Genomic DNA, 26,240 nt, shown 5'->3' with positions numbered 1-26,240 from the left:
TGGACCATGACTTTAAACGAGAATGGGCCCATGACTAGGAGCGTGACTGACCAAGTTTCTTGTGGTCAGTGGCTGTGATCTTCCTTCACAGAGCTACTTAGCACATTGTCACCAACAAAACAGTCTTGGAAGTCAGTGATGCATCAACAATTTGGGAGCAAAGCACCTGATCTGCATGTAGGGGCACAGAAAAAAGTTAACTGACATCAACATGCAGGGGTGGTGCCTATACACTGCTTTGGGCCGTCACTTTCGAAGGTGGCATAAGGCTGTTGCTGAGTCCGAAGGAGTGACTTATAGGCATACTAGAACAATTGCTGGAAAAGTTTCCCATCTGGTGTCTGGGGGAATTCAAATGGTGAGGAATCTGCAGTTAAAAGTATCCATCAGAAAGACGTCTTATTGACAACCTTAAACTAAAGTGGCAAACTACACCAAACGGAGACCAGTTCTGTTCTCACCACAATGAGGTGAGTCGACTTTGGCTAATTTCTTAAAATTAAAACTCCTCAAAATCTGAAGTACTGGTCATGTGAAAGTACTCTATTGTCAAGGAACAGACATTCAGCTTCCAGTCAAGGGTGGACGCCTTGCCCCAGTTTCCGTGGTCAGAAATCTTGTTATCTTAGTTGACTGCCTGATCCTTCAATCTTAGCAGTCTCCAAGAACTGCCCCTGTTTTCAAGACAGAAGTGCTGGATTCTTTTGTTTCTTTCAGACTGGATTGTGGCAACATAGTGTTCTAGGGCATCATATCCAATTTAATGCAAAGACTGCAGTACGTTGAGACTTTTCTTGTATGCTGTTTTTTTTTTTTTATAAACAAAACCAGCACACGTCAAGACCTTGTGCTGTGGTCAAAGGAATTTCTGTAACACAGGCACTTTTTTTTTTTTTTAGTAAAGAACACTTGTGGCCAGGTGTACCATAACTTCATCTGAAATATCACCTAATTTAGCATAAGAGTTGCCATGTGAAGGGAGCAAGCCAAATCATCACAATTAGAAAACATGTTGGAGATGATTTACATAAGTAGCAACTTCTGGTAATCTTAAATTATGTTTACATGGGTTCCTGAATTATGCCTCATCTTGTAATTATGAAACCAGGCAAGGCAAAGCCATGTCACTTAAAATGCCTTATGTTTGAAACACAGCTGGATCGAATTCCCAGAAACCAGGCACTTAAGCCAATGACAGTTGAAGAAAAGTGGTAGTTATAAATGTGTTATTAATCGTGAAATAAAAAAATAAAATACAGATAAATAACAAATAATATTTTTTTCACACACTTCTTATCCTCACCCACCATGTGAAAATAGGGGTTGGATACAATACATTTACACAAGGTAATTTCCTTCACACATGGCCACACACACACACACTTAAGGCAAAAACTGCACTTATATTTTAAACTTTGCTAAGGTTATCAGATATGTGATTCAAAATGATTTTGAATTTCTTTAAGATTAACAGGCCCCACTATCAACTCAAATCAAACACCTATAGCCCCCAACCAGCACCACTTAGAGGTGGATATTTAAGTAAGAAGAGCTTCACCATAACAGACCATGCTGATTGTTATGCCTGATTTATACCTGACAAAGTACTTTCAAAAAGGTTTAAATCCTTATCTAATCATGAATGTGTATATTACTTATAACCTTTGCATGTGCATGCATATTTCAACATGAGCATATCTAAAATATATTGCATTGTAAGCACCAGTGTCAGATGCTTCACTGAATAATGTAGACATTCCTATATTTCATTGCCACTGAATGGCTTTTCTAGGGAATGCACATAAGTAGACATTTTTGATTTGAGCCAGATGCTTATGCAAAGCTGCTACTGTACGTGTTGATGCATATGTATCCTTGCATTTGAATTGTATGCATTAGTGGAAAGGTGATTTGGCATACATATTGGGATTACATGCGGTCTCAGATGGTGGCATTAACTGTACATTCCCTGTTACACAAGCAATGTGTAACACAATGTTGACATTTTATTGTTTTATCCTAGGAATTTACAATTATTTTATTTTGTATGGATTTATGACTGCATACATCGTGCAAGGTAAGTATTTTCTTAAGATCATTGTTGAGAAATTTCAATTGTACAACCTCCTGTGAATTGCAAAATGTAAGCATTGGAGTAAGTTATGGGCTTCTTTCAGAGTTATTAGACTTCAACATCTTTATTGCATACATCACCCCATTGTCTCTTTGGTTACATTACTAGAGGAAATAATTTTTCAAATCGTCAAAATAACTCTCCGAAGATATTTAATTGTATTTGTCTTGTTTACCATTCAGCTCAAATCAAGATCAAGTTAAAATGTTTGATCTAATATCAGTCCATCATCCTAGTAGAATTTTCTTTATCCTTTATATAAATGAGGAACAATGTAAGCTAACAGTTGGTCCACTACATTGGGCATACATAAACATCTAGGTTTTTTCAAGACCACAAGTGAAATGAACAATTATATTGCACATATGTAATACAGAAAGATATTTAAATGTCAGAAAACAGTACGTGTGCACAGCTGTGCGCACACTCATTTTTGTGATTTTAGCCTTTTTATTGCTGTGTAACACTTTTACATGTGAAACTCCACTTATTTGGGTTTTTCTACTTGCTATTAAGTGTGTAACGTCTTAGATGTTAGAAATTAAAAGGGATAAAAAGTTGATTGAAAGAGGGAACAGCCTTCTTTTTTTTCTGGCACTTCTTGAAACAACAGAAATCAAATAACTCAAGGTATACAGATCTAACAGTTACACAAATGCCAAATAACTTTGAAAAAGCATACAATTAGGTTTGCCAATTTTCTTATTTAATACAGGCAGTTGCGATCCCAGTTAAAATACCCCTAAAAGAAACACGAGGTTAAGAGCTTGTCAAAGTCTTAAGGCAAAATGTAGAAAGATATTCCAAAGAGCATCCGTATGCTTTTGAAGGACGTTGATGTGCATGCATCTGTAATGCATTCTACTGAAATCTCTCAAAACCCAGCATAGGTGGGATGAAAAAACAGCTGAACTGCAGTTGCTGAGTCACAAAGACGTATGTGTGATTTACTATAATGCATTATTCAAAATGCATCTTTTACGTGCTTGAGGGATTATTAAGTGCCATACTTTGTCTGCCGCTATGGTTTCCACATGGCTGGGTTATTTTTTGTTGTTGTACATGTATGACTAGTATTTTAATGTACATGCCAGTAAAAAGAAAATTCGACATATTGCTACCCTTATCGCTATAAATTGTAACAAGTAAATATAAGAAAAAAATCACTTTATATTTCCTGGAACTTACCCAATGAGCCTTGACTGCTATTCAAAGTAAATGCAGATATAGAGGTCATGTTAAAAATGAATAGACAATTTTATGTAAAGTTCTAATTAAGCATCATGTCTCGGCCTTTGCTGGATCTTAAAAAGTGAACTTATGGCTGGTATTTTTGCCTGGGTAATACTATCTGCCACTCCAGTATTAACTGGAGCTATGCAGCAGAGTTCAGAAGAAATGGTTTTGGTTGATAATATAATTTGTCTTTTTTTGTTAGTGGTGCTCTAGTCAGGGAAAATGAGCTTATGAACTCAAATGAATTGAGATTAGAAAGCCCCTTCATGCTAAACAAATATTACCATTCACCTTGATGGCAGTCTAAATCATGCCTTCAAAGGAACTGGAAAAGGGATAAGAGAACAGGCAGTTCTGTCTGTTATATGTATGAGCAGAAAAAGTAATTTATACATGTGTTAGTTTTGTACTCTAGTAGGTATGTATTTAAATCCAAGTTAGTCACTAAAATAGGTATTTGTTTGACAGGCCATCATATATTTGTACTCACTAAGAGGCTATGGTAAGAAGAAATTATATCAAGAAGTCTAAATGTGGGGAGATGAATTATGACTGTTGCATTATGTTGCATTATGTCACAACACAAACAAATAGGAGAGTATTCTTATTTGCTTTTGAAATAGGCTAATGTATGAGGAAATTTCAACTCAATCAGTCTTCCTGTCATACAAGAATAAGGTTAACCATCATCTTAGAAGTAAGGTTACTCTACACTCCTAATAGCCACCAATATGATTTGGTCAATTTGATTTATACAAGTCCCTTTCACGTTATTAATAGAAGAAAAGAATTGGCATACAGTCGTCATTTACAACCACAAGTGCAAATTGCAAAAAAATAGTGTTGTGGTTTATTATTATTAACTTCTTCTGTTACCGCATTAAAATTAAACAGCATTTTATGCTACAGAAACATGTTTATAGAAGCCCACAGAGGTGAAAAGGGTGTCAGCTGACCATGAACCCCATTTTTAATGGATAATTAACAATCTACATAGGATGATGAATTATAAAAAGATCTATACGGCCAACGCAGAGCAACCATGATATTGGTACTGGGTGTTTAAATACAACTTAAGGACAGATACAACTATTACCTGAAAACAGCTATTTTGAAGATTTAAGAAGTCTGTCATTTAACAAAAACAAAAATAAATTGTGGAGCGACATATTCATGTCACAATGTTGTTAATGTTTCACGGCAAAGGGGATATTTAAACTATTTCTTAAACTCATGCCACTGAAAGTTGATTCCTTAAACATAATTAACTCACTGTAGACCAAGGATGGTAGAACAGCTACTATGTAAAGTACATATATCCCTTTGCTTCTTCTGTTGCTCAGAGAATATCCAAGAAAGAAAACAACTGTCATCACTGTCGGCCTTGGTGCAAGGAGAATGTATCTCATAAATATGAACAAATATTCCAAGATATCCAGTCTTGTCATTCATTTGAAAATAAATCATTCTGGCAGGGGCTATCACTACTGTCAAGATTAGCATAGCCCACATTGATACTTACAGTAAATCCTAACATCTTGTAATCTTTGGTGTACATGGCCTTTCGTTTCTCAGTTCCAGAAACACTACTGGAATCTGACTCTGCATCAAAAGCAATTCTTCTCAGCTCAAAGATGAAGTCTCGTTGTGCCTTTGAGAAGTGAAGGAACAATATTTTCTCTTAAACCCAAAACAGTTGTATATGCAGTTTCATACAATAGCTTTCCCTGGACAGACCCGGTAGTGATAAAAAGCAAAGCTGCTTTATATGAATCAAATTAGATCAGAGCAAAAAAGCACCCCTCTCTTTCCCCATATATAACCTTTCCAGTGATCTGCCCGTTGATCACAAAGACATTTTATTTACCTATTAAGTTTGAAAAAGGTAGAGCTGAAAATTATTGGATTCATTAATACACAAATAAAATTCAAGCAAAAAATACCTACATCGCAGTATCTTCCCAAATCACCCTCCTGCATGCTGACCTGGTCATTGGGATCCATCTTAGTCATCATTCTCTCTTCCAGGAGATTAAATGTAAGAACCTGCAGCACGTACAATTGGTGTGCCATCTCGGTTTTGATTGGGCGATTTCCCCGGACAACATGCTGAGTAAGAAAACAAGTTAGGTGATGTCAATGAATATGTTCATTTAACACTAATCTTGTTTTAAAGGACCTCAGTATTAGGCACCCAACTCAAAGTCTTACATTTAAAATGATTGTCCTCAAGTGCTTCTGTGCAAAAGCATTAGCCATCTCCTGCAATGAAACCAAACACAAAGATAGCACACAATGAATCAAGACGTTCAATGATTTCTGATAATTCTACACAGTTTTAACAGAATTTATGTCTTGCATCCAGTTCCCACGATTTCCCAGTTTTCATGAGACGGTACAAAAGGAGAAGTTGATGTTCCCAGCTTCTATCCACACCAATATATAAATAAGTTGAATTTAGCTATGTGTTTACTTGGGTCTGGCAAACTTCTAAACAAATAGCTAAAAAAAAAATGATAAGAGTAAGTACTGTGTTTTTAAATCATATTCGTACTAACTATAATAAATAAATGAAATATTTTATATATTAGATATTGTTTAATAAGTTGCCTATAGCCACTCGGAATGCTTGGTAAGTGAGCGAACAGGATAATGGGATAAAGCCATTTCTCCAGCATCATGTGACATGGGCAGGTGATAGAGCTGGGATTCAAATCTAAATGATTTTGTCTGAAGGTTAGCCGTGAGACTATGTTCCATTCCCAAAATTGAACTTGAAAAGAAAGCTTGCCCTGATGTACTGTGTGTGGATGCTTTGTGAGCATGTGCACTGATGCCCACATAACAGCTAGACATATATCCAGGACAGGAACTCTGCAATTTAGCGCAGTAGTAGCAGCCTTTGTGAGAGTTGAATGAACCCTTAATCCTTCAGCGACTGCTTTTTAGCTAACACATACCAAATTTGTATGCAGACTAACCACCTAGAGATGGTTATTTTCTGTGCCTCCTTGCCCTTCTTTGCTCCTGAGAGGCCCACAAGGAGTTGATTGTCCACCCAATGGTCCTTGATACAATCAACATAGAAACCAACTTAGGGTCCAAACAACGGAGACTCTCCTCTTTTGAGGGTTGAGCCGGGACGAATATGGTCACAAATATAATAGCCTGCTCAACATGGAACGGTGTTACTCTGGCAGAAATTCAGCTTGAGTCCCCAACACCAGCTTGACTGTAGAGAATGCCATTTAAGGCAACTGGGAAGAGAGGGCCTGCAGTTCACTCATGCGACGAGCTGACCTGAGGGTCAAGAGATGTAATGGACAGCTGTGCATTTGGCTTAAATAGGGTAACACATATGAAAAGTGACAAACAAATTCAAATCTCACTGTGGCATCCCAAAGAGCTTAGATGAAAACGTACTCTAAGCCTTTAAGAAATCTCAACACAACAGGCAATTAACACAAAGAAGGTGATCCGGCAACTCAAAAAGGCAAAACAGCCAACAAATAGCTTTTAATAGTGCCCAACGGTGGGCCTAGCTGGGCCAATGACAAAACAAATAATGCTCCAGCTTAAAGCAGTTCAGGTGCTGGACCAAGCTACAAATTTGTCCCAGGGCCTGTCAAACACTGATTAAGTCGATGGATGCCTTGCTGCAAGAATGACATCAGCAACTTCAGGAGAAAGATCAAAGGAGACTAACTGCTGCCACTCATTTTTCCTATATGGAGGTGCACAGTGCAGAGGCCGGTGTGCTGGACTCTGCCTTGTTGCTGTAAATGTAGATTCTCTCGAAACTGCAGCTTGATCAGAGGACGGATGCCCATGAGTTCTACATACTACAATCGCATGGCCCAATACGGAGCCACCAAGATGACCTTGTCAGTCTTGATCTTCTCAAACCAAGAAGGGTTGCTGTGGAAAGGCATACAGGAGTCTCAAGCTCCACTCTATGTGGAATGAATCTCTGAGAGGGCACCTTCATGAAAACTCTAGCGTGCAAACATATGGACATTGTGTTCTCTGTGGTGACGAGAAGATTTAATCAGGGTTAACTCTATTGCTGGAAAGAGCGCTCCACCACCTACAGATGTAACCACCATTTGGGATCTGTTAGGCATCCGTGGCTGAGTTTGTCCATCCTGGTGTTTAGAGATCCTACCAGGTGGTTCAGAACCACAGAAATGCCCAGGCAAGTCAACCACTTACAAAGGGGCAGAGCCTCCTGGAACAGGGCCTAAGACCCCACTTGTTCCAGTATCGCATGGTGGTAGTATGGTCTGTGAGGACCTGTACTAGCATCCCCTTGATAGATGGCAGAAACACCAAACTAATCACCCACAGCTCATCAAATTGATGTGGAGGCAAATTTCCTCAAGGTTTTTAGGAAGGTGTCTCATCTAGAGGTGGTGTACAATGGCCTGAAGTGAGCCCGCCTTCCCTAGCTAGTTGTCAAGGTACTGGAAGACTGGTACTTCTGTCCTCGTAAAATGTGCTGCAATCCCTACCACAACTTAGTGAACACCTGAGTGGCAACGGTATGACCGAAGGTGAGAACCACAAGTGCAATTTCTCCTGCCCCACTGTGAACAGCAATACCTGTGGGACCACAGGGCAGGAATATGAAAAAAATGTATGCTCTAGGTCCACTGCTACCATCCAGTCTCCGGGACTAAGGCCACCATCCATCAGTGGTACAAGAAAGATTCAGGAGTAAGACCCAGTTCCTATTTCTGAGGCCAGCGCGCTCTGTCAGCTGGGTTGATTGGGGTGGTAGGTGTGTGTAGTATAAAGAAATTTGAGGGTGCATCTCTGCCTGACATGTTGGAGGACCCATGCATCTGAAGTGATGCCTTGCCACCCTTGGATAAGACGTTTGAGACTGCCTCCTGCAAGGTGGCCGAGTGTTAAAAAAAGACACACAAAAATTGTTTTGTGGTTGTGTTTGGTCGAGAGGTGGGGACTGATCTGACTCTGCCTTGATGCCCTTAATGTTGCTTCTGGGTACCTCGGCGATGCAATGGCTGCTCAGGCTGCTGTGCTGGCAGCTGGGTCTGATACTGCTAATATTGGAAACCCCAAGAGTAACCACAAAAGTGGCGACACTGCAGAGAAAATTGTCTGGTAGGAGATGATAGCCCCAGGACATGCACCGTGGCCGGACTCTTGTTAACGTATTGCAGGTCCGAATCTGCTTTCTCAACAAAAAGATGAAAGCCATCAAAATGCATGCAATTTAAAGATGGCTGGACATCGTCAGAGAAGCCCCTAGCCCTCATCCAGCTGTGGCACTACATTTATACCCATTGCTCAGCCAAAGCAGTCAGTTGTGACAAGACCAGACTGTGACAAATTGTGTAGCATTCCAGCAATCCTGAGTGCTTTATGCTAAAGACGCCTGTAAATCCTTTGCAGCTGTCAGCAAGATTAGACCAATCGTGTCACAAAGCATGACTGAAGTGAACTAGGAGGCAGCTGGCACTTACTGAGCGCAAATAAGACTGGCTGATGAAAATATGGCTTGCCATAAATTTTCATGCGCATAGACTATGGGTCAGGGGGGAGTCATGGAAAAGGCTTTAGGGTTGACTCTGCTGGTGGAAGCCTGGTGTAGGATGGTGCATTATAAAGTCTGCCCTGTGCTGGTCTGTGACGACAAGCTGTCGGTCTGTTTACTGGTGCCCAGAGCAAGACATTGTCCAAGTACCTAAGAGAGTATGTCTTAATGCCTCATTGAATTGTAAGACAGGTACAGTAGGTGCCTGGCAAGGATTAAGAACCTCCATCAGGATGTTAGTTCTGACCTCCACTGTAAAGAGCTGGAGGTAAAGGACCTCTGCAGCATGACTCATAAGCCTAGTAAAATAGACACTCTCATCGGTAGTAGGACCAGTGGGAGAGACATGCCCAGCTTCCTGGGAAGTGTCCAGACCACTGGCATCCTGTAATTCTGCATCCCAAATGTCCTTGTCATTTTGTGAGGCAAATTCGTACCCCTCATGGTAGTAGCTATTGTCTGAATCTGATCCAAAGAGCTGATTGTGAGTATGAGCTCTATCGCATGGAAAAGGCGAGTTATTGGAGTCTGAAGGACTGGCTATAGGCTACACTCCAACAGGATCAGAGTGAAGAATCAGTTGAGGTTGAGTCGAAGCCGACTGAGTCAGAGAGCGCTCTAGGGAATTGTTCCTCTTCCAGTGTCAGCATCAATGTGAAAGAAACCACACAGGGAGTGGCACTGGAACCAAAGTCTGTACCGAAGGTGGTGCAGAACCTGAAGTGGGTTCAAGAGGCACAGACAAAGCAGAGAGTAAGCACTCTAGCGAGACCTTCACTGGAGGCCCTTGTGGATGCTTGAGGGATGAATGCACACCAGAGGGATCTGCAAGGGTGCCAAATATGTGCAGACTGGACTCCCTAAAGGCCTCTATTTGCTGCAACTACATTGACAGACCAGGAAATTTGACTTGCATCAAGATCAAGATCAAATTCAGAATCAGCTCTTCAAACGCAAGCCATAGGAGGCACACTGCTGCAACTGCGCTCTCCGTGGAGCACGAGAGAGCAGAAGGTGGCCTAGTACCACTCTGACTTCTTGTGGTTCCTTTCAGAATTACCCAAAGACTTTGACCGCAGTGAGTCTCTGCTGCAGGAACGACTTCTTCAAGAGCGTGAAATGGACCTCCTTTTCCACTCAGACCAGTCTTGGTGCAGAGTCTTCCGATGTTTGGTGACAGAGTTTCGCCTCATGCTTCTGTATCGCTCATCTGGGCACAGTAACCACAGGTCCTGCAGTTGGGATCCAACCTCAGGCACTATAGGCATACTTCATAGGAATCTGTCATAGACATTCGCTAAAAGTTCCTGTTGTTTTGGGGGTAACACATTTCCCCCGCACACTAGCAAAAGATAGAATTTTGTTTAAAAAAAAAAGATTACTCATCATATACAAGAGGAGTAGATTTGTGTCTGAAGACACGGAAAGAAAAAAACCTGATGTCAACTTGCCTGGGTGGGACTTAAATGTGGCCACAGTAATCACTTTGGAAATGGAACAACACTGGACAAAGCAACCTATGGGTGCACAGGACTACTGCTTTTGCGTTTACGGATCCAGTCTAATGTCTGTGGAAATATTCACAAGATGAGGAATCGGGTCGCAAGTTTCACAGAATCTAGAATTTAAAAACTGTAAACTTGGACAAACCTTTACTTCAGTTCCTAAACACATGCTTTCTAAAGACATAAGGACATTTTGTATTATTTGCAATCAAGAAAAAAACGGAGTCTTTATGGGGTGATACTTGCGATTCCATACTAGAAGACAATAACAACTCTATTGACAGTTATAAGCATTGCTATTTCCCCACTTGAAGTTACTTACACTGACAGGCAGGTCAAGCGGGTTAAGAGGCTTCTCCTGATCGTAAAGTCAAAGGTTGAAAGCACAAACAGAAGCAGAGAGCAGTGTTAGGCAATTCAAGCAGGGTTGCAAGAGACAGAGTGCCAGCAGATGAATAATTAAGTTGATAGAATAGGAAAACATTCATTATCATCAAATACTTTTTCAAATATTGAAAGGAAGGGTATTGACGAGGTATAACACCTTTGCATCAACTGTAATATCCACTGGGGTGTAACATAGCACCCTTCACCTAAATCACCCATAAAAAAAAAAAATTCATGGAAACCAAAAGCAGATACCCTTTTCTGCAGTTTCGTGGAAACAATGACTTTCAGATCATTGTCAACAAAAGTAGAATCATTCGGCTCATCATGAGAAACGAAAATAAGAAATACCTTGCACCATTGTAAATGATAAAAAGGAAAATAACTTTCTAATCAATTATTTAATAAGGAAACGTACATTGCTACCACTTAAGCATTTCAGAAGGACAGACTCCTTGAATTTTGAGGTGATAAGGGCTTCTTATCTCATCATTATAATCTTGAAAGGGGGATAACTGTCCACCCCATTATTTAACCAAACAATATGACAGCATTTATTACAATCCCCTAAGAGTTATCCATAGAAAAAAATCGTAGTCTTGCCATTTTTAAAAACACCTCATCATAGGAGCTATAAGACCCCATCAATCCATTGGAAATGAAAGAAATAAAAGCGGCATTGCTGGTATCATCAAAGGATGAAAAGTCACTTTGCAGTTATGAGGCAAACTCCTCGACCGAATACAACTGCATCATCGTGGTTGGAAGGAAAGCTCCATCACCATCCTGACAAAAACAAAAGACGATTCACCACTATCATTATAGCCGAGAAGCTATATGATCATGAGGAAAGAGGGCTGCTAATCCATTTTATCATGTCGAAAGGGTAAAAACTCCACATCAACATAGGTGAGATAGAGAAGCTCAATACAGTCATTACCACCCCTGTGAGGGAACAGTGAAATCATCATCATCATCATTTGAGGAAGTAAAGCAAAGGGCACACTCTGAGGTCACTGGCCGGACAGAAAGATGAAGCAATATCTTTATTATGAATGGAGCATCTCTGTCCAGCAGAATCATCATGAAAAGAAGAATTACTTTGCCATCATCAGAGATGGGATGAGGAACAATCAAGAGGTGAAGAAATACAATTATCACTATTAACATCAGGAGACTTACTTTTCAATTCATGATATAGGTTATGAAAATACGGGGAAAGGAAAATCTCTGTATGCACTTTTTTACATAGTACTTTAACTCAACCCAGTACCACGATAATCATGACAACACAGACCTCTCAGCTCAATCATGAAAAAAAAATCTTAATCTCAACTACCGCCAAGAGGTGACAGAATAAGTGACCATTCTTGAAAACCTTCACCTATGAACAGCACTAAAATATAATCAATTGGAAGAGTACAAATAGTACAAACTAGAGCAAATACTCTAAAAAGTGATACCACTCCGGCCTCCATTGTAAGTCTGTAGTAATCTCTGATGGAGCCAGTGACAAATGTTTCCGGTCCAGTTGAGGATCTAAAATTCTGATTAGCAACTACAGTGTCCACCGGTAATTCATCATAAATCCGAAATTCTAAAGGTGCAACTCAGAATGCCTGTCAACGCTGCATCCTCGGACTCACTGGATTCTGGTAACATTTAATCCAGCAGTGCAGTACTTACACTACCACATCTAGGGCACTCATGATGAGGCCTAGGTATTCAATGAAGAATCTGAACAGAATTAGGAGGCTCCAGTTATAGTTCGGTAGCGCACCACAATTTGCGCTTTTTGGGCTTTTCAGGTTTTGATGTGGATCCATAAAGTCATTTTAATTGTGTTTTTAGTGAATATCTTTTCCACAGTTACATTGTTGGCACCATCTGAAACATAACATTACTTAAAATGAGTTTTTTCATTGAGTTTGAGTTTTTTTTTTTTAATAAAGAAATATTAGCAGTTGGACGGAGGACCATAAAGCTAGACCCTACTGCATCTGGACAAAGACTGGATGTAGTCAAAGCTCTGCATCCACCCGTCCATCCTAACCCTGCCATGCATGGCGTGAGTTGGATGCAGGGCTAGTCCTGGTCTGCAGCCAGGCCCTGCCCTTAGTCACGGTCATGCCTTGCCCACAACAATGAGTGGCAGGAGTCTGACGCAGAGCCTGGCATGTGGAAAGGTCCTGCATCCAACTGCCTATGCATCCAAAACGTGCAGCACATGACAGTTTGCCAATTAAAATTCTGTTATCTCTACCTTTGTGGAACCAATACAAATAATTATGATCAAAATATTACAAAAGACTGCATAGAACAAATCCAGAACTTGTCCCAAGGGGAAAATAATTTGGCCAACAGGCAATGTGGACCTCAAACATTGCAAGACTCCTTTGTTTGAGGATTTGCATACAACACAAATTATGGCTTATCCATTATCTGGATCACACTTTTATCAGAAAGGCACATTCACTGGAGTATCCATATAGTTATTGCTTTTCTGCAAGTATTGCCTTTTATACTGGAGTTTCCTATTATGATCTCAACTTATAGAAGTCTTCAGTCATAATATTCTTTATCGCTATTGAGAAGCAGAGGATGCTTGAGCAAAGGCAACGTTGGTGCAAAGTGCATAAAGATAATAACTGTCAGGATCAATAACTCAAAACATCATTGCAAAAACTTGAAGCAAAGCTCATTAATCTTCAGGGATAAGGTAGCCCATCTCACATCAGCAGCAGTACATGCAGGAGAATCGCTACTTGACCCTTCCACATCATCCTGTTCGGCAAACGTATCTTCCGATACCTTCTAACTGTTCCCATAGTCAAGTTCATAGCACAGCAATTTGTTTGTTACGGGTAAGAAACTGCTGCTGGGACTTCACTCAACCCTTTTTCAGACAGGTTTCTGTGAACATAACACTGATCTTTAAATCATCCTTGTAGGAAGTTGGCTCTGTATGCACTATTTCAAAGTAAGGAACAGTATGCACAGAGTCCAAGGGTTCCCCTTAGAGGTAAGATAGTGGCAAAAAGAGATAATACTAATGCTCTATTTTGTGGTAGTGTGGTCGAGCAGTAGGCTTATCCAAGGAGTAGTGTTAAGCATTTGTTGTACATAAACATTGACAATAAATGAGGTACACACACTCAGACAAATCCAGCCAATAGGTTTTGTTATAGAAAAATATCTTTTCTTAGTTTATTTTAAGAACCACAGGTTTAAATTTTACATGTAATATCTCATTTGAAAGGTACTGCAGGTAAGTACTCTAGGAACTTTTAATCATTACTTTAGCATGTATACTTTTTACATAAAACACAATAAGCTGTTTTAAAAGTGGACACTTAGTGCAATTGTCACAGTTCCTGGGGGAGGTAAGTTTTTGTTAGTTTTCACAGATAAGTAAGTCACTTACAGGTTTTAGTTTTTGGTCCAAGGTAGCCCACCGTTGGGGGTTCAGAGCAACCCCAAAGTTATCACACCAGCAGCTCAGGGCCGGTCAGGTGCAAAGGTCAAAGAGGTGCCCAAAACACATAGGCTTCAATGGAGAGAAGGGGGTGCCCCGGTTCCAGTCTGCCAGCAGGTAAGTACCCGCGTCTTCGGAGGGCAGACCAGGGGGGTTTTGTAGGGCACCGGGGGGGACACAAGTCCACACAGAAAGTACACCCTCAGCAGCGCGGGGGCGGCCGGGTGCAGTGTGCAAACAAGCGTCGGGTTTCCTTTAGTTTTCAATGGGAGACCAAGGGGTCTCTTCAGCGATGCAGGCAGGCAAGGGGGGGGGCTCCTCGGGGTAGCCACCACCTGGGCAAGGGAGAGGGCCTCCTGGGGGTCACTCCTGCACAGAAGTTCCAGTCCTTCAGGTGCTGGGGGCTGCGGGTGCAGGGTCTTTTCCAGCCGTCGGGAAATGGAGTTCAGACAGTCGCGGTCAGGGGGAGCCTGGGGATTCCCTCTGCAGGCGTCGCTGTGGGGGCTCAGGGGGGACAACTTTGGTTACTCACAGTCGTAGAGGCGCCGGAGGGTCCTCCCTGAGTTGGTTGTTCTTCACCAGTCGAGTCGGGGTCGCCGGGTGCAGTGTTGCAAGTCTCACGCTTCTTGCGGGGAGTTGCAGGGGTCTTTAAATCTGCTCCTTGTAACAAAGTTGCAGTTCTCTTGGAGCAGTGCCGCTGTCCTCAGGAGTTTCTTGTCTTTTTCGAAGCAGGGCAGTCCTCAGAGGTTTCAGAGGTCGCTGGTCCCTTGGAAAGCGTCGCTGGAGCAGGTTTCTTTGGATGGCAGGAGACAGGCCGGTAAGTCTGGGGCCAAGGCAGCTGGTGTCTTCTGTTCTTCCTTTGCAGGGGTTTGTCAGCTCAGCAGTCCTTCTTCTTGTTAGTTGCAGGAATCTAAATCTTTAGGTTCAGGGAAGCCCTTAAATACTAAATTTAAGGGCGTGTTTAGGTCTGGGGGGTTAGTAGCCAATGGCTACTAGCCCCGAGGGTGGGTACACCCTCTTTGTGCCTCCTCCCAAGGGGAGGGGGTCACATCCCTAATCCTATTGGGGGAATCCTCCATCTGCAAGATGGAGGATTTCTAAAAGTTAGAGTCACCTCAGCTCAGGACACCTTGGGGGCTGTCCTGACTGGCCAGTGACTCCTCCTTGTTATTCTCATTATTTTCTCCGGCCTTGCCGCCAAAAGTGGGGGCCGGGGCCGGAGGGGGCGGGCAACTCCACTAGCTGGAGTGACCTGCGGTGCTGTGACAAAGGGGTGAGCCTTTGAGGCTCACCGCCAGGTGTTACAGCTCCTGCCTGGGGAGGTGTTAGCATCTCCACCCAGTGCAGGCTTTGTTACTGGCCTCAGAGTGACAAAGGCACTCTCCCCATGGGGCCAGCAACATGTCTCTAGTGTGGCAGGCTGCTGGAACTAGTCAGCCTACACAGATAGTCGGTTAGGTTTCAGGGGGCACCTCTAAGGTGCCCTCTGTGGTGTATTTTACAATAAAATGTACACTGGCATCAGTGTGCATTTATTGTGCTGAGAAGTTTGATACCAAACTTCCCAGTTTTCAGTGTAGCCATTATGGTGCTGTGGAGTTCGTGTATGACAGACTCCCAGACCATATACTCTTATGGCTACCCTGCACTTACAATGTCTAAGGTTTTGCTTAGACACTGTAGGGGCACAGTGCTCATGCACTGGTGCCCTCACCTATGGTATAGTGCACCCTGCCTTAGGGCTGTAAGGCCTGCTAGAGGGGTGTCTTACCTATACTGCATAGGCAGTGAGAGGCTGGCATGGCACCCTGAGGGGAGTGCCATGTCGACTTACTCATTTTGTTCTCACTAGCACACACAAGCTGGTAAGCAGTGTGTCTGTGCTGGGTGAGGGGTCTCTAGGGTGGCATAATACATGCTGCAGCCCTTAGAGACCTTCCCTGGCATCAGGGCCCTTGGTACCAGAGGTACCAGTTACAAGGGACTTATCTGGAGGCCAGGGTGTGCCAATTGTGGAATCAAAAGTACAGGTTAGGGAAAGAACACTGGTGCTGGGGCCTGGTTAGCAGGCCTCAGCACACTTTCAATTCAAAACATAGCATCAGCAAAGGCAAAAAGTCAGGGGGTAACCATGCCAAGGAGGCATTTCCTTACAATCCTCTTCCTACAGCTCCCTATACTATGGTTAGTAAGCAGAGTGAGAAAAATCAGTTTACACTCAAAGTTTGTGGATGAAAAAACTTGCTTCATCTTCTGGGGAATAAAGACCCTCCTCACACTGGCTATACCTTGATTATCAACTGACCTTTTCTATCCAGTGCCAAAAGTAAAGTAACCTGAAAAAATATAAATACATTAATACACACCTGTATTTCATTCTGAGTAATGCCCACAATGGCTTTTAGATCACTTCACATGTTCCATACATGAATCTTAACAGGTCCAAACTGTTAAAGAAAGGTAAATGCAAAGGTTTTCACTGTTGTAAGTTAAGGATGGGACCACAGACCTGTCGCTTGTCCTCTGGTGCCTTTAGAAAGAGGGCATTTATCAGGGCAATGGCGTATGTTTGAATCTCTTGGTTGGAGCTAAAAGGGATTAAAAAAATAATTTAAAAGGTTGCACCCAGACAATGAAACTTAAAAGGGACGGACTGTACAGACAACACAAAATCGGGTGTGGGCAAGAATGATGAAGAACAAAAAGACCACAGAGACAAGAATTGTCAAGCATGCAGGAGTGACAGAAAAATAAGGGGCCTAAAGAAGGTCAGGGGAAATGGAAGCAATGTAGTAGAGATATAAATCAGAGTTATGGATGAAAGGAGTGTAGATGAAGCAAGAGAAATAAATGAAACGGGGAGAAAATGAAGGTAAAAGTACAGAACTGAAGTGCATCTTTGCATAAATAGGCAAATGGACACTTATTCTCTGGTTTTATGGTGTATGCTGTTCCTTACAGATGTGACTAAACATGACAAAGGCTGGCTTGTGTTCAGGCTGGACTGCCCCTTGTGGAGCATGGCCAAAAACAAACAAGTTACTTATCTTTGGAAACACCTCATCTGGTAAAGACTATATCTAGCCACAGATGCCTTACCTTAGAATTTTACCTAAAATGAGGCTACACCGGACAAGCAGGATCAGAAATTGTTTTGAGCTAAATGAATGTCTTAGCCTAGTCTAAGAATAATCTGGAAGTCACTGGAATGAGGGGCGAGCTCCAAATTAATCCAATTAATTTGGACAGAGGTGGGAAAGAGATGTTGACTAAAGTGGGGCTGGAAGCGCAGCCCTATGGAACACCACAATCAAGATATCAGAATGCAAAGGTATGAGGAGAAACTGAAAAGGGGCCAGAACTTGTCCATGTAAAAATGAACTAATTCCATGGGAGGGCCTTTTACTTTAACACCAGCCTTCTGATGGCAGACATACAGGCTAGACTGCAACACTGTGTCAAAAGCCCTCATCCTGGATCATCCAGAGCGACTTCATCACTACTGGGAAAATGATATCCGTATTGTAATAAGCCCAAAATCCTGCCAGTGCCTCATTGAATGCACAATGATTTTCTATAAATGATTTTCTATAATGGCAGACAGTTGCTTGTTCATTTCTTTCTCAGCCACTCTAGCAGTAAAAGACAAAAACAAGATGGGTTGAAAAACAACCAGAGGTGGCGGGATCTGCGGTGGGTTTTTTTAACAGCTCACTCACTATGGTTTGTTTAGGCAAGCTGGAGCAGACGCTGTAGAGAAAGACGCAGTGATGATGGAAGTAAGAGTGGGTACAGTGGTCTCAATAACTAGATTAAATATTTTGGTGAGACACGGATCTTCAGGGGAGCCAGACTAAAAGGACAATGCAGTGACCATTATTTCCTTAACATTGACTCTCAGAGAAGTATTGATACAGCCGCTTCTTCACACTCAACTCTTCAGCCTAGAGATCTTTAGACTGATTTACAACTTTAATAAAGGTTTGGTCTTGGAGAAGAAATATAAAGACTAAGATTCACAGGACTCTAATAACGGTGGACGGGGAGGCACAAGATGAAGGGTTAGTCATTTAGTCTTTAGTATTATTAGAAGATGAAGCAATTTGTGCTGTATAAAATTCAGTTTGTAGTCCTCACTATTTTTCTGTATTGTTTGACAGCTTAGCTAGAAGTGCCCTTGCTATCCTGATTGTAATCTGTGCACGAAGCTCTTTCAAGCACCTAAAGCAACCACTTAGCTGCTCTGAGGTAATTTGTATACCATAAAGTTTACAGAGTTTTTCTAAGAGATTTGGCTGTCCTTACCGGAGCCCCATACACTGATGCAGAGTGGAGCAGGATAGAATAACAGTGTTAGGTAACACAATTCCAAGATGTTGAAAAGAGTAGAACTCATTTTAAAAGTTGTGCACAGAATCTACACGACTAAATCACAGATGTGGCCAATGTGACAACAAGATAATGCAGACCTGTTACACATGACATGGAGATGTCTTGTAGTGGTTCTGTACTACGCATGAATAGTGGCAGTGGTGAATAGTGTATCTTTGAGTAATGATATGCAATCAATGGTGTATTGCATATTGGGCCTACAAGTGCAGAGAAAATGAACATGGATGTGGTGAGGAGGGATGGAAAAACTCCCAGAGGTTAGGAGAGACTAGTGGGAAATGACCAACAAAATGAGTATGGAGGGAAAAGAGGAGGGAGGCGACTCCAAACATTATTAACATCTCCCGCCAAAGTCAGAGGGTGACTCAGTAGCAGAAGGTTTGAACCAATGATGGACTATACAATGGTGAGACAGAAAATAGATGAGCTACTACACACAGAGGGTAATTAGAGTATTGATGTTTACGTAATCCATGTCACTATCACATCCTTGACTGTATTATGTTAAAGTGTGCATCAATAAACCAAAACTGCAAATAAAGTGGTGAAGAAGAAGAAAAAAAGGATTTGGCTGTCATCAGTGAGGAGATTTCATCTTGCACAACAGTAATCCACCAATTTATAATAAATAAAACCTTCCATATATGCATAAAAATTGAAGGGTCCAGAGAAAAGTAACAGGATTGAACTCTAAGAAGTAACTTTAGAAAAAAATCTGTTAAAAAAAGTTCTGCAAAGCATTTTTAGTGAACAAGAAATCAAGCCACTTATGTTTGAGGTGAGCCTGACCAAAATAGAGGTAAAATTTCAAAACAGCCACATCGTTGAAATTAGTGAAAATCAGGTCAGACTAACCTGATATGTAGAAGAATTAACCAAATGATGTAAGTCTAACACATTACAAAAAACAACAAGATATTTTGTGACTGGGCCAAAATGGCATCTACTGCCTTGGTGAATAAACTTTTCCTGTGAATAGGCATATGTCTACTTTTGTTTAGTTAGTACGGTGGTGAAGGTGAAGCTGCAAGTAAGCAGTTCCAAGTTTTGTTGCTTTTGCAGTAGCTAATCTCTAATTTAGCCAGCAAAACTGGCCTTGTTGAGCATGGGTCTTTCCTACAGATCATCGTAAGGAAAACGGCTGCTTTAGGGCTGGTCGAGCAATGTTTGGTTGTTTAGCCTGCAGCAAGCTAAGATCACTTGGTTACAGCCAGTGAGGGCTGATCATGAGTTAAGCTGAAACTAAGGTGTGACCAGAGGTTAAGACCAAGTCAGGATTCGGTAACAAAAGATTGTAAGGCCTCATATGATGCTGCATGAGATAGCTGAAACATCATGGAGTAGGTTTATATGTTGTGTGCCAAAAGAGTATTATTAATGTATCACTTGCTTTCATTTCATGTGGGAATGCACTGCCATATGTATGTTTAAGAATGTTTTCCAAGAGACATACATCAGTATACATCATTCTCAACCATTTTAATATCCTGGAATACGGTCAGTCAATTGCGCAGAAATCTCTTGTTAATGAGACATCAAAGTATACCACGCTATAACATACATTTCTCCTAAAGAGGAGAAATGGACAAGGGAGGGAGGGAAAAAGCAGTAAGGCAACACAATGTTATGCTCCAGAGAGAAGACAGATGGAATTAGAGAATTTAAGAAGCATGATTACAAAAGAAAGATGATAAATGGTTGATCAGAGGAAAGATGGAAACTAAATCAATGAAATGAACACAAGAACAGAAACCTACTTTATTTGGATCTAATACTCACACTAGATCCAATACTCACACTTGAAGGTGAGAGATCAGCTGTCCCACTGTGATTTCCTGGGCTATCTTCTGGTACAAAGCCTGGCTGTTGAGAACCACACTCTCCAAGATGGCCAAAGATCGTTGCAGGATAGAGACATCAACGGCAGGCTGACTCACGTATCCTGCAATCTAACCCAGAAGTCAGAATATAATGTATAGGTGGATGAAAAAGTGTGTAGTCAATATTTACTCTTAATGACTGGAAATACCAATGAAAACAATGCTAGAGATACAGGAATAGCACAACAGCCCTCCTAAGAATTTTAATCAGACCTATGCCAAGACTACAGCTGCTAATACAAATTTACAAAAGAAGGGCAGGTTTCAAATGCTGTCACATACCCCGGTGAAGACTTGTGAATCACTTTTCACAGCCACATGCAACTTCCCTTCTTAGGCATGCAAGGTGACTACTATACTCACCTGAACAATGTACAGTACTCAAATCACTGACTAGTAGTACCCACAAGGGTATACTGTCAGGCACCAACGGGGTGTGGGAGGAGGTTTGGCCCTGTGGTCACAAAGTCATCAAGGGTCCACAAAACACCCGTGTACCTACAAAGTCCTGTATCAACTGGCTCTTCATGCCATGGCACAATGACATGACGAATACCCCAGACCATTTTTTGGCCATACAGTAGGGCAGCAACATGTTGATATAGATAGGGTAATAGAACCACTAATTTCCTTCAATGGCCCTTGTTATTAAATTTTAGTTTGTGTCCAACCACCCTGCTATTAAGGGGATACTGGGTGGGGATTCCCCCTTTCCGATAGGGGGAAATATACAATTGGTTGCTGGAAGGGTGTGAGCAGCAGATGGGGGCCCCCAGCAAATGGTTGCTCATACCAGTGACTAGTTCATACCATTGGTAGTTGATGATGGCCCGTGAGGGAACTGAGCTAAGCTGACTGGGGCTGGCTGGACCCGTCCCTCTCCCGCTCTTTGCTCCTTCACCTTTACTTTTGACTCTTCTGAGATTGTGCATACGAGTGGGGGTTGTAAGTAATTGGATGAGGTGTAGTGTGAGAGCGTGTTAGGTACGCTGTGGGCGTGTGTATGGGGCTGACAGGGTCCGGTGCCCAAGGCTAACACGATTGCCAGGCTCTGGCTCCCCATTTATACTATTGTGGTTCAGAGTTGCTTTTGAGTTTGTGTGTGTGTGTGTTGTTTGAGAGCTAGGACCGTTACAGTGGGGTGAACTCGAGATCAGGTGGGTTTAGTGGGGTGTTTACCCAGTGGGTGGGATAGATTATTTCTGTTTGAATTGTTTTTTCTGTTGCAGCTGAGACACAGAGGTGGGCAGGGGGGTAGGGGTGGACAGGGCAAGACAGATTCATGGGGAAAAAAATGGCTACACACTTTTGTGACTTGGAATTTGCAGGGTCTCAACTCCTATGTTAAGCAATACAGGGTCCACACATACATCAGACAGCAGGGTATACAGACTGCTCTGCTGTAAAAAACGCATCTACTAGAAAGCGAAGCCCAGAAGGTGCAGAGGAAATGGAGGGGGCAATTCTACTCTACAAACTCTAACAGGTCCCATTCCAGATGCAAAGTTTTAAGGTGGATATAGAAGATAGATACCTTTTGTTATGTGGTATACTGGATGGACGCGAAGTCTATTTACTGAATGTGTATGTGTCCAACACAGATGATGGGTCGTTCTATCTTGACCTAAAATACAAACTCCTTCCCTTCCTGAAAACCCTCCCCTATTCTGGGTTGGGTACTTGACAACAATTGGGATTGTCATCCCCCAGGCTGGGTATAAAGCCCAATATAGTGTCTGCACTGGGTGAGGTGATGGGCCTGATGGGCTGTCTAGATGTCCAGCGCATGATGCACCAAGATTACAAGGAATACACATGCTATGTCCCGACAAACAACACACATGCTTAGTGACCCCCTGTTTTGAGAGGAGCTCAGGTCGTGATAGCTGGCTATTTTGACTCCAACTGGTCCACGTCGACCCGTCGGGGCATAGAGTGAGACACATTGAAGGCGGTGACCGAGGGGGAGGGCTTGTTGTGTATCAGTGGCCATAGACGTCACTTGGAGGCGCAACTGCTGGAGGAGGAAAGATATCTGACTGCCCTTCAATGGGATGCTCCAGTGCTGGGGGCCTGGAGTAAGCCACTACTGGCAGCCCATAGAGCGGTGGAAGGACCCGAGATAGACTGCAAGGATTGGTTCAACAAGACTATCACCAATTACTGCATCGTGAGGGTGATAAATCGGGACGCCTTCTGGCGTGGTTACTTACCAACAGTGATCCTCTCTCTGATGCACCATGATGGCACTCTTGCAGGGTCTCAGGCAGCAGTTAACCTTCAGTCATTTTATGATGCGCAGGTCGTTAACAGATTAGAGAGGCCAAGTGACTTCCTGGACCTGATATCACTCCCTCGCCTCACGGCCCCACTGCCTGAATGTCTAGAGAGTGAGCTCTCACTGGAGGAGTTGGGAGAGGCGATTTGGGGGATGGTACAGAGTAAGGCGCCAGGCCTAGATTGGCTGCCAGTGGTGTATCAAACAAATTCTGAGATACTCCTACCCCACTTGTGAGAAGCACTCCTAGAGGTGCAAGAGCGTGGGATACTACCTCAGACCATGCATGAAGCACATATAGTTATGCTTCCTAGGCCAAATAGGGACCCTTTGGATCCTAGCTCCTAGCTCCTACCGTCCCTTGCCCATGCTGGGAGTCAATGCAAAAAGTATTGTGGAAACCGTTACCAGAAGACTATGTGGCATGGTCACTTATCTATTGCACGATGACCACAGTGCTTTTATACCTGGGCGGGGGACCCACATGATTCTGCGGCGGTTGTCACAAGTCTTACACTCGTTCTCTGATAGTGGGATGGAAGCAGCCTTGATTGCTTTAGATGTCGAAAAAGAGTTTGACACCCTAGACTGGGAGTACCTCTGGAGGTGTTTCAGAGAATGGGACTTGGACTAATATGTTTGTCCTGAGGGAAGCTACTTTATGCAAGTCCGTCTGCAAGGGTTCGGACAGGCATCTAGTGCTGAAACGGTTCCTCGTTGAGAGGGGTAATAGACAGGGATGCCCTGTCGCCGCTTCTTTGCGCTTTAGTTATGGAGCCGCTAGCGATACGCCTTCGCCATGACATGGTCACATGGGGGATTGAAGTGGGGGCAACAAGTATGTTGTCTCACTCTATGCGGGCGATGCACTAGTTCTCCCCCACCCTCCCCCCCAACTGAACAGTCAGTCTGCAAACTGTACCATATCATGTCTGAATTTGGGGTGGCGTTGGGCCTCCAGGTCAATAAACAGAAGACAGTACAATTGCCACTGGCCAAGAAATGACCTGCTGAACTCCTTGCGATTAATTGGTAAGGGGCTTACTTTGGGAATCTAGGGATCCAGATAGTAACTGACCTGGTGGCCCACTACCACGTTAACATGGGCAGGGTCCTTTGAGAACTGGAGGAATCAATTCACTTCTGGGTACGCCTGCCATTGTCGGTGATGGGCAGCGTCGCACTATGCCGAATGTTTTTTCTCCCTTGCTGTTTCTATGCCCTGCAAAATGCCATGTACAAACCACCCACTCTTAACTCAGTAAACTCCTAGTGTCCCTAGTGTGGTCAGGCAAACACAGCAAAGTCAAGCTGGGTCTACTGAAGTTTGACACTGCCCTACGGGGTCTGGGACTACTGGACCTCAGACTGTACTACTTTGCGAGTCTTTTGCAGTATGCTGTTCAGTTGTGCTCTGATTGCCCCAACATGGAGAAAATGCTATTGGGTGCATAGGATGCTGAGGCAGACCTTCCGCACTGCCTTATGCTGGGGGCGGGTATGTGTAATGACCACCCCTTTATTCTACATCAGGTGACAGTAGCATGGGAGCAGGTTGACGCGCAGATGTTATGTCGGACCGCTATGCCAGGCTCTTGCCTCTTCGATGGTTGAAGCCCATACATGACATTCAATTGGTGATAGATCTGACACAATGGTTTATAGGCAGTTGCAACACCATTGGTAACCTGTACCTCAACAACATATTCCTCGCGATGGCGGAGATGCAAGATGTATTTAATCTTCTTGAATGGCAGTTTCTACAATGTGTCAAAGTGTCTTTTACAATTTGTGCGATCTAGCAGACTTTCCCCACTGAGTCCATGGAGTCTCAGACACTACAGGTGATACTGGACCCTGGGCCGTTCTGAAGCCTGATCTCACGTTTCTACAGAAACCCCTTAAATGGGATCATCATACGGACATGGCAGCAGTCCGAGACAGAGATGCTGACGGCACCCTTTATGGAGAATTCCTGGAAGAGAGCATTTTCCCAGGTTAAAGAGGTGGCCAGCACTGCAAGAGTCAAACTTACACACTTGTATTACCTACACCAAGCCTAACTGACCCATCTGCATTTACACAGGATCAACAGAGCTCAGTCAACAGGCTGCCCATGCTGTGGGGCGGCACCAGCGATCTTTCTTCGTATCTCATGATACTGCAGAACCTTACAAGAGTTCTGAGAGGGAGTCCTGAGGGCATTACGTGGAGTCAGACAGGTGCCAGTAGAGACGTTCATGGAACATTGTTTGCTTGGAGTGCTCCTGATGCCTAAACGTGGGACTCTAATCCACCGAAGATTTGCATTGCTGGGTCTGGTGTTGGCTAAGCGAAGGGTGATTATACACTGGATGCAATCTACAGCTCCGACGGGTGGTAGATGGCCAGCTGTTATGCAAGAATGGAGCACATCTGAAGAGATTAATTTGCGAGAGGTATACACAGAGGACAGTGCGTGTGGGATGTAGAAATATGGGCAAATATGATGAATAGTCTGCCAGAGGTTGATCCGCTGGAACCCACCCCTCACCTGGACTCAAACTGGAGATGCCCTGATTCGAGAGCTGGATCAGAGTTCGAGAAGAAATGAGCCCTACATGTTACGGGCTTCGGGGATTGGCTGTGATGGGTGGGGGGATGGTAATACGGCTGAGTCCCTGCCCCCATCGCCCACGGGCAGATTATCCTCTGTGTCCCACCCATCCTATTCCCTTGGCTGGTCCTAGTTGAGCTGCTGTTTCCCTTAATGTGAGATGCTCATGTATATGTTGCAGCTTTTCCTACTGTAATGCTAATAATATGCAGTTGATTCCTCGAGCATTTTGTATTCCATTGACTGATGTGCTGAACACATGGTCGCCCTGCTCTATTTCAATGCCATAATTTTGAATCAACAATAATAAAAATATGTTTAAAAGAACATTTGCAAATCAGGCAAAGAATGCATCACTAGATACCATGCATAAAGAATTAAGGGGATTACACTCAAGCATCTGTTAGGAAGGTATGAGGTCCATACTCTGGTACTGTAACCTGGTGACCTCACTATGCTCCAGTCAATATTTCAAACACATATGAATGACAGTTCGTTAGGAACCATTACTTAAATTATAATAATGCAAGGATAGGTGGCAAATATTCCTCTGGTAGTCATTTGGGCTACTGGATTACATGATTTAGGAGCAATACACTTAAAAACCTATACCTATGACAAAAAAAAAGTGTTTACTTGAGGCATCAAGGCCTAAACAAAACCCTAAAAGACAACTATTGCTACATATGCCCTACTCATCCTGAGTGCATACACTGTATTGTATTGTAACTTGAGAGCACTTGGCATTTAGCGCTGCATCTCACAACAGAAGCTGATTTGAGGAAGATTCCAGGAGC

At 42.9% G+C, this 26,240-nt stretch overlaps 1 protein-coding gene across 6 annotated transcripts in view; it reads right to left on the bottom strand.

Moving 5' to 3' along the window:
- The window catches only part of ELMO2 (engulfment and cell motility 2), a 334,163-nt gene that overhangs the window by 126,005 nt on the left and 181,918 nt on the right, over positions 1-26,240 (bottom strand). For 3 of the 6 annotated variants that reach the window (XM_069243482.1, XM_069243483.1, XM_069243484.1), the window contains 6 exons: positions 20,487-20,638; positions 16,807-16,885; positions 10,758-10,793; positions 5,582-5,632; positions 5,357-5,479; positions 4,893-5,021 (listed from right to left, as the gene is read on the bottom strand). In XM_069243482.1, coding sequence (XP_069099583.1) covers positions 4,893-5,021; positions 5,357-5,479; positions 5,582-5,632; positions 10,758-10,793; positions 16,807-16,885; positions 20,487-20,638 — 570 coding nt within the window. The remainder of the gene's footprint in view (positions 1-4,892; positions 5,022-5,356; positions 5,480-5,581; positions 5,633-10,757; positions 10,794-16,806; positions 16,886-20,486; positions 20,639-26,240) is intronic. The other 3 variants (XM_069243485.1, XM_069243486.1, XM_069243487.1) reach the window with 1 other exon arrangement.

Source organism: Pleurodeles waltl, chromosome 7 (genome assembly GCF_031143425.1).
Source record: "Pleurodeles waltl isolate 20211129_DDA chromosome 7, aPleWal1.hap1.20221129, whole genome shotgun sequence".
In the NCBI taxonomy this organism is placed as follows: domain Eukaryota; kingdom Metazoa; phylum Chordata; class Amphibia; order Caudata; family Salamandridae; genus Pleurodeles; species Pleurodeles waltl.
Note: the sequence above shows the minus strand (reverse complement) of the source record. Positions and strands in the feature narration are given on the sequence as shown.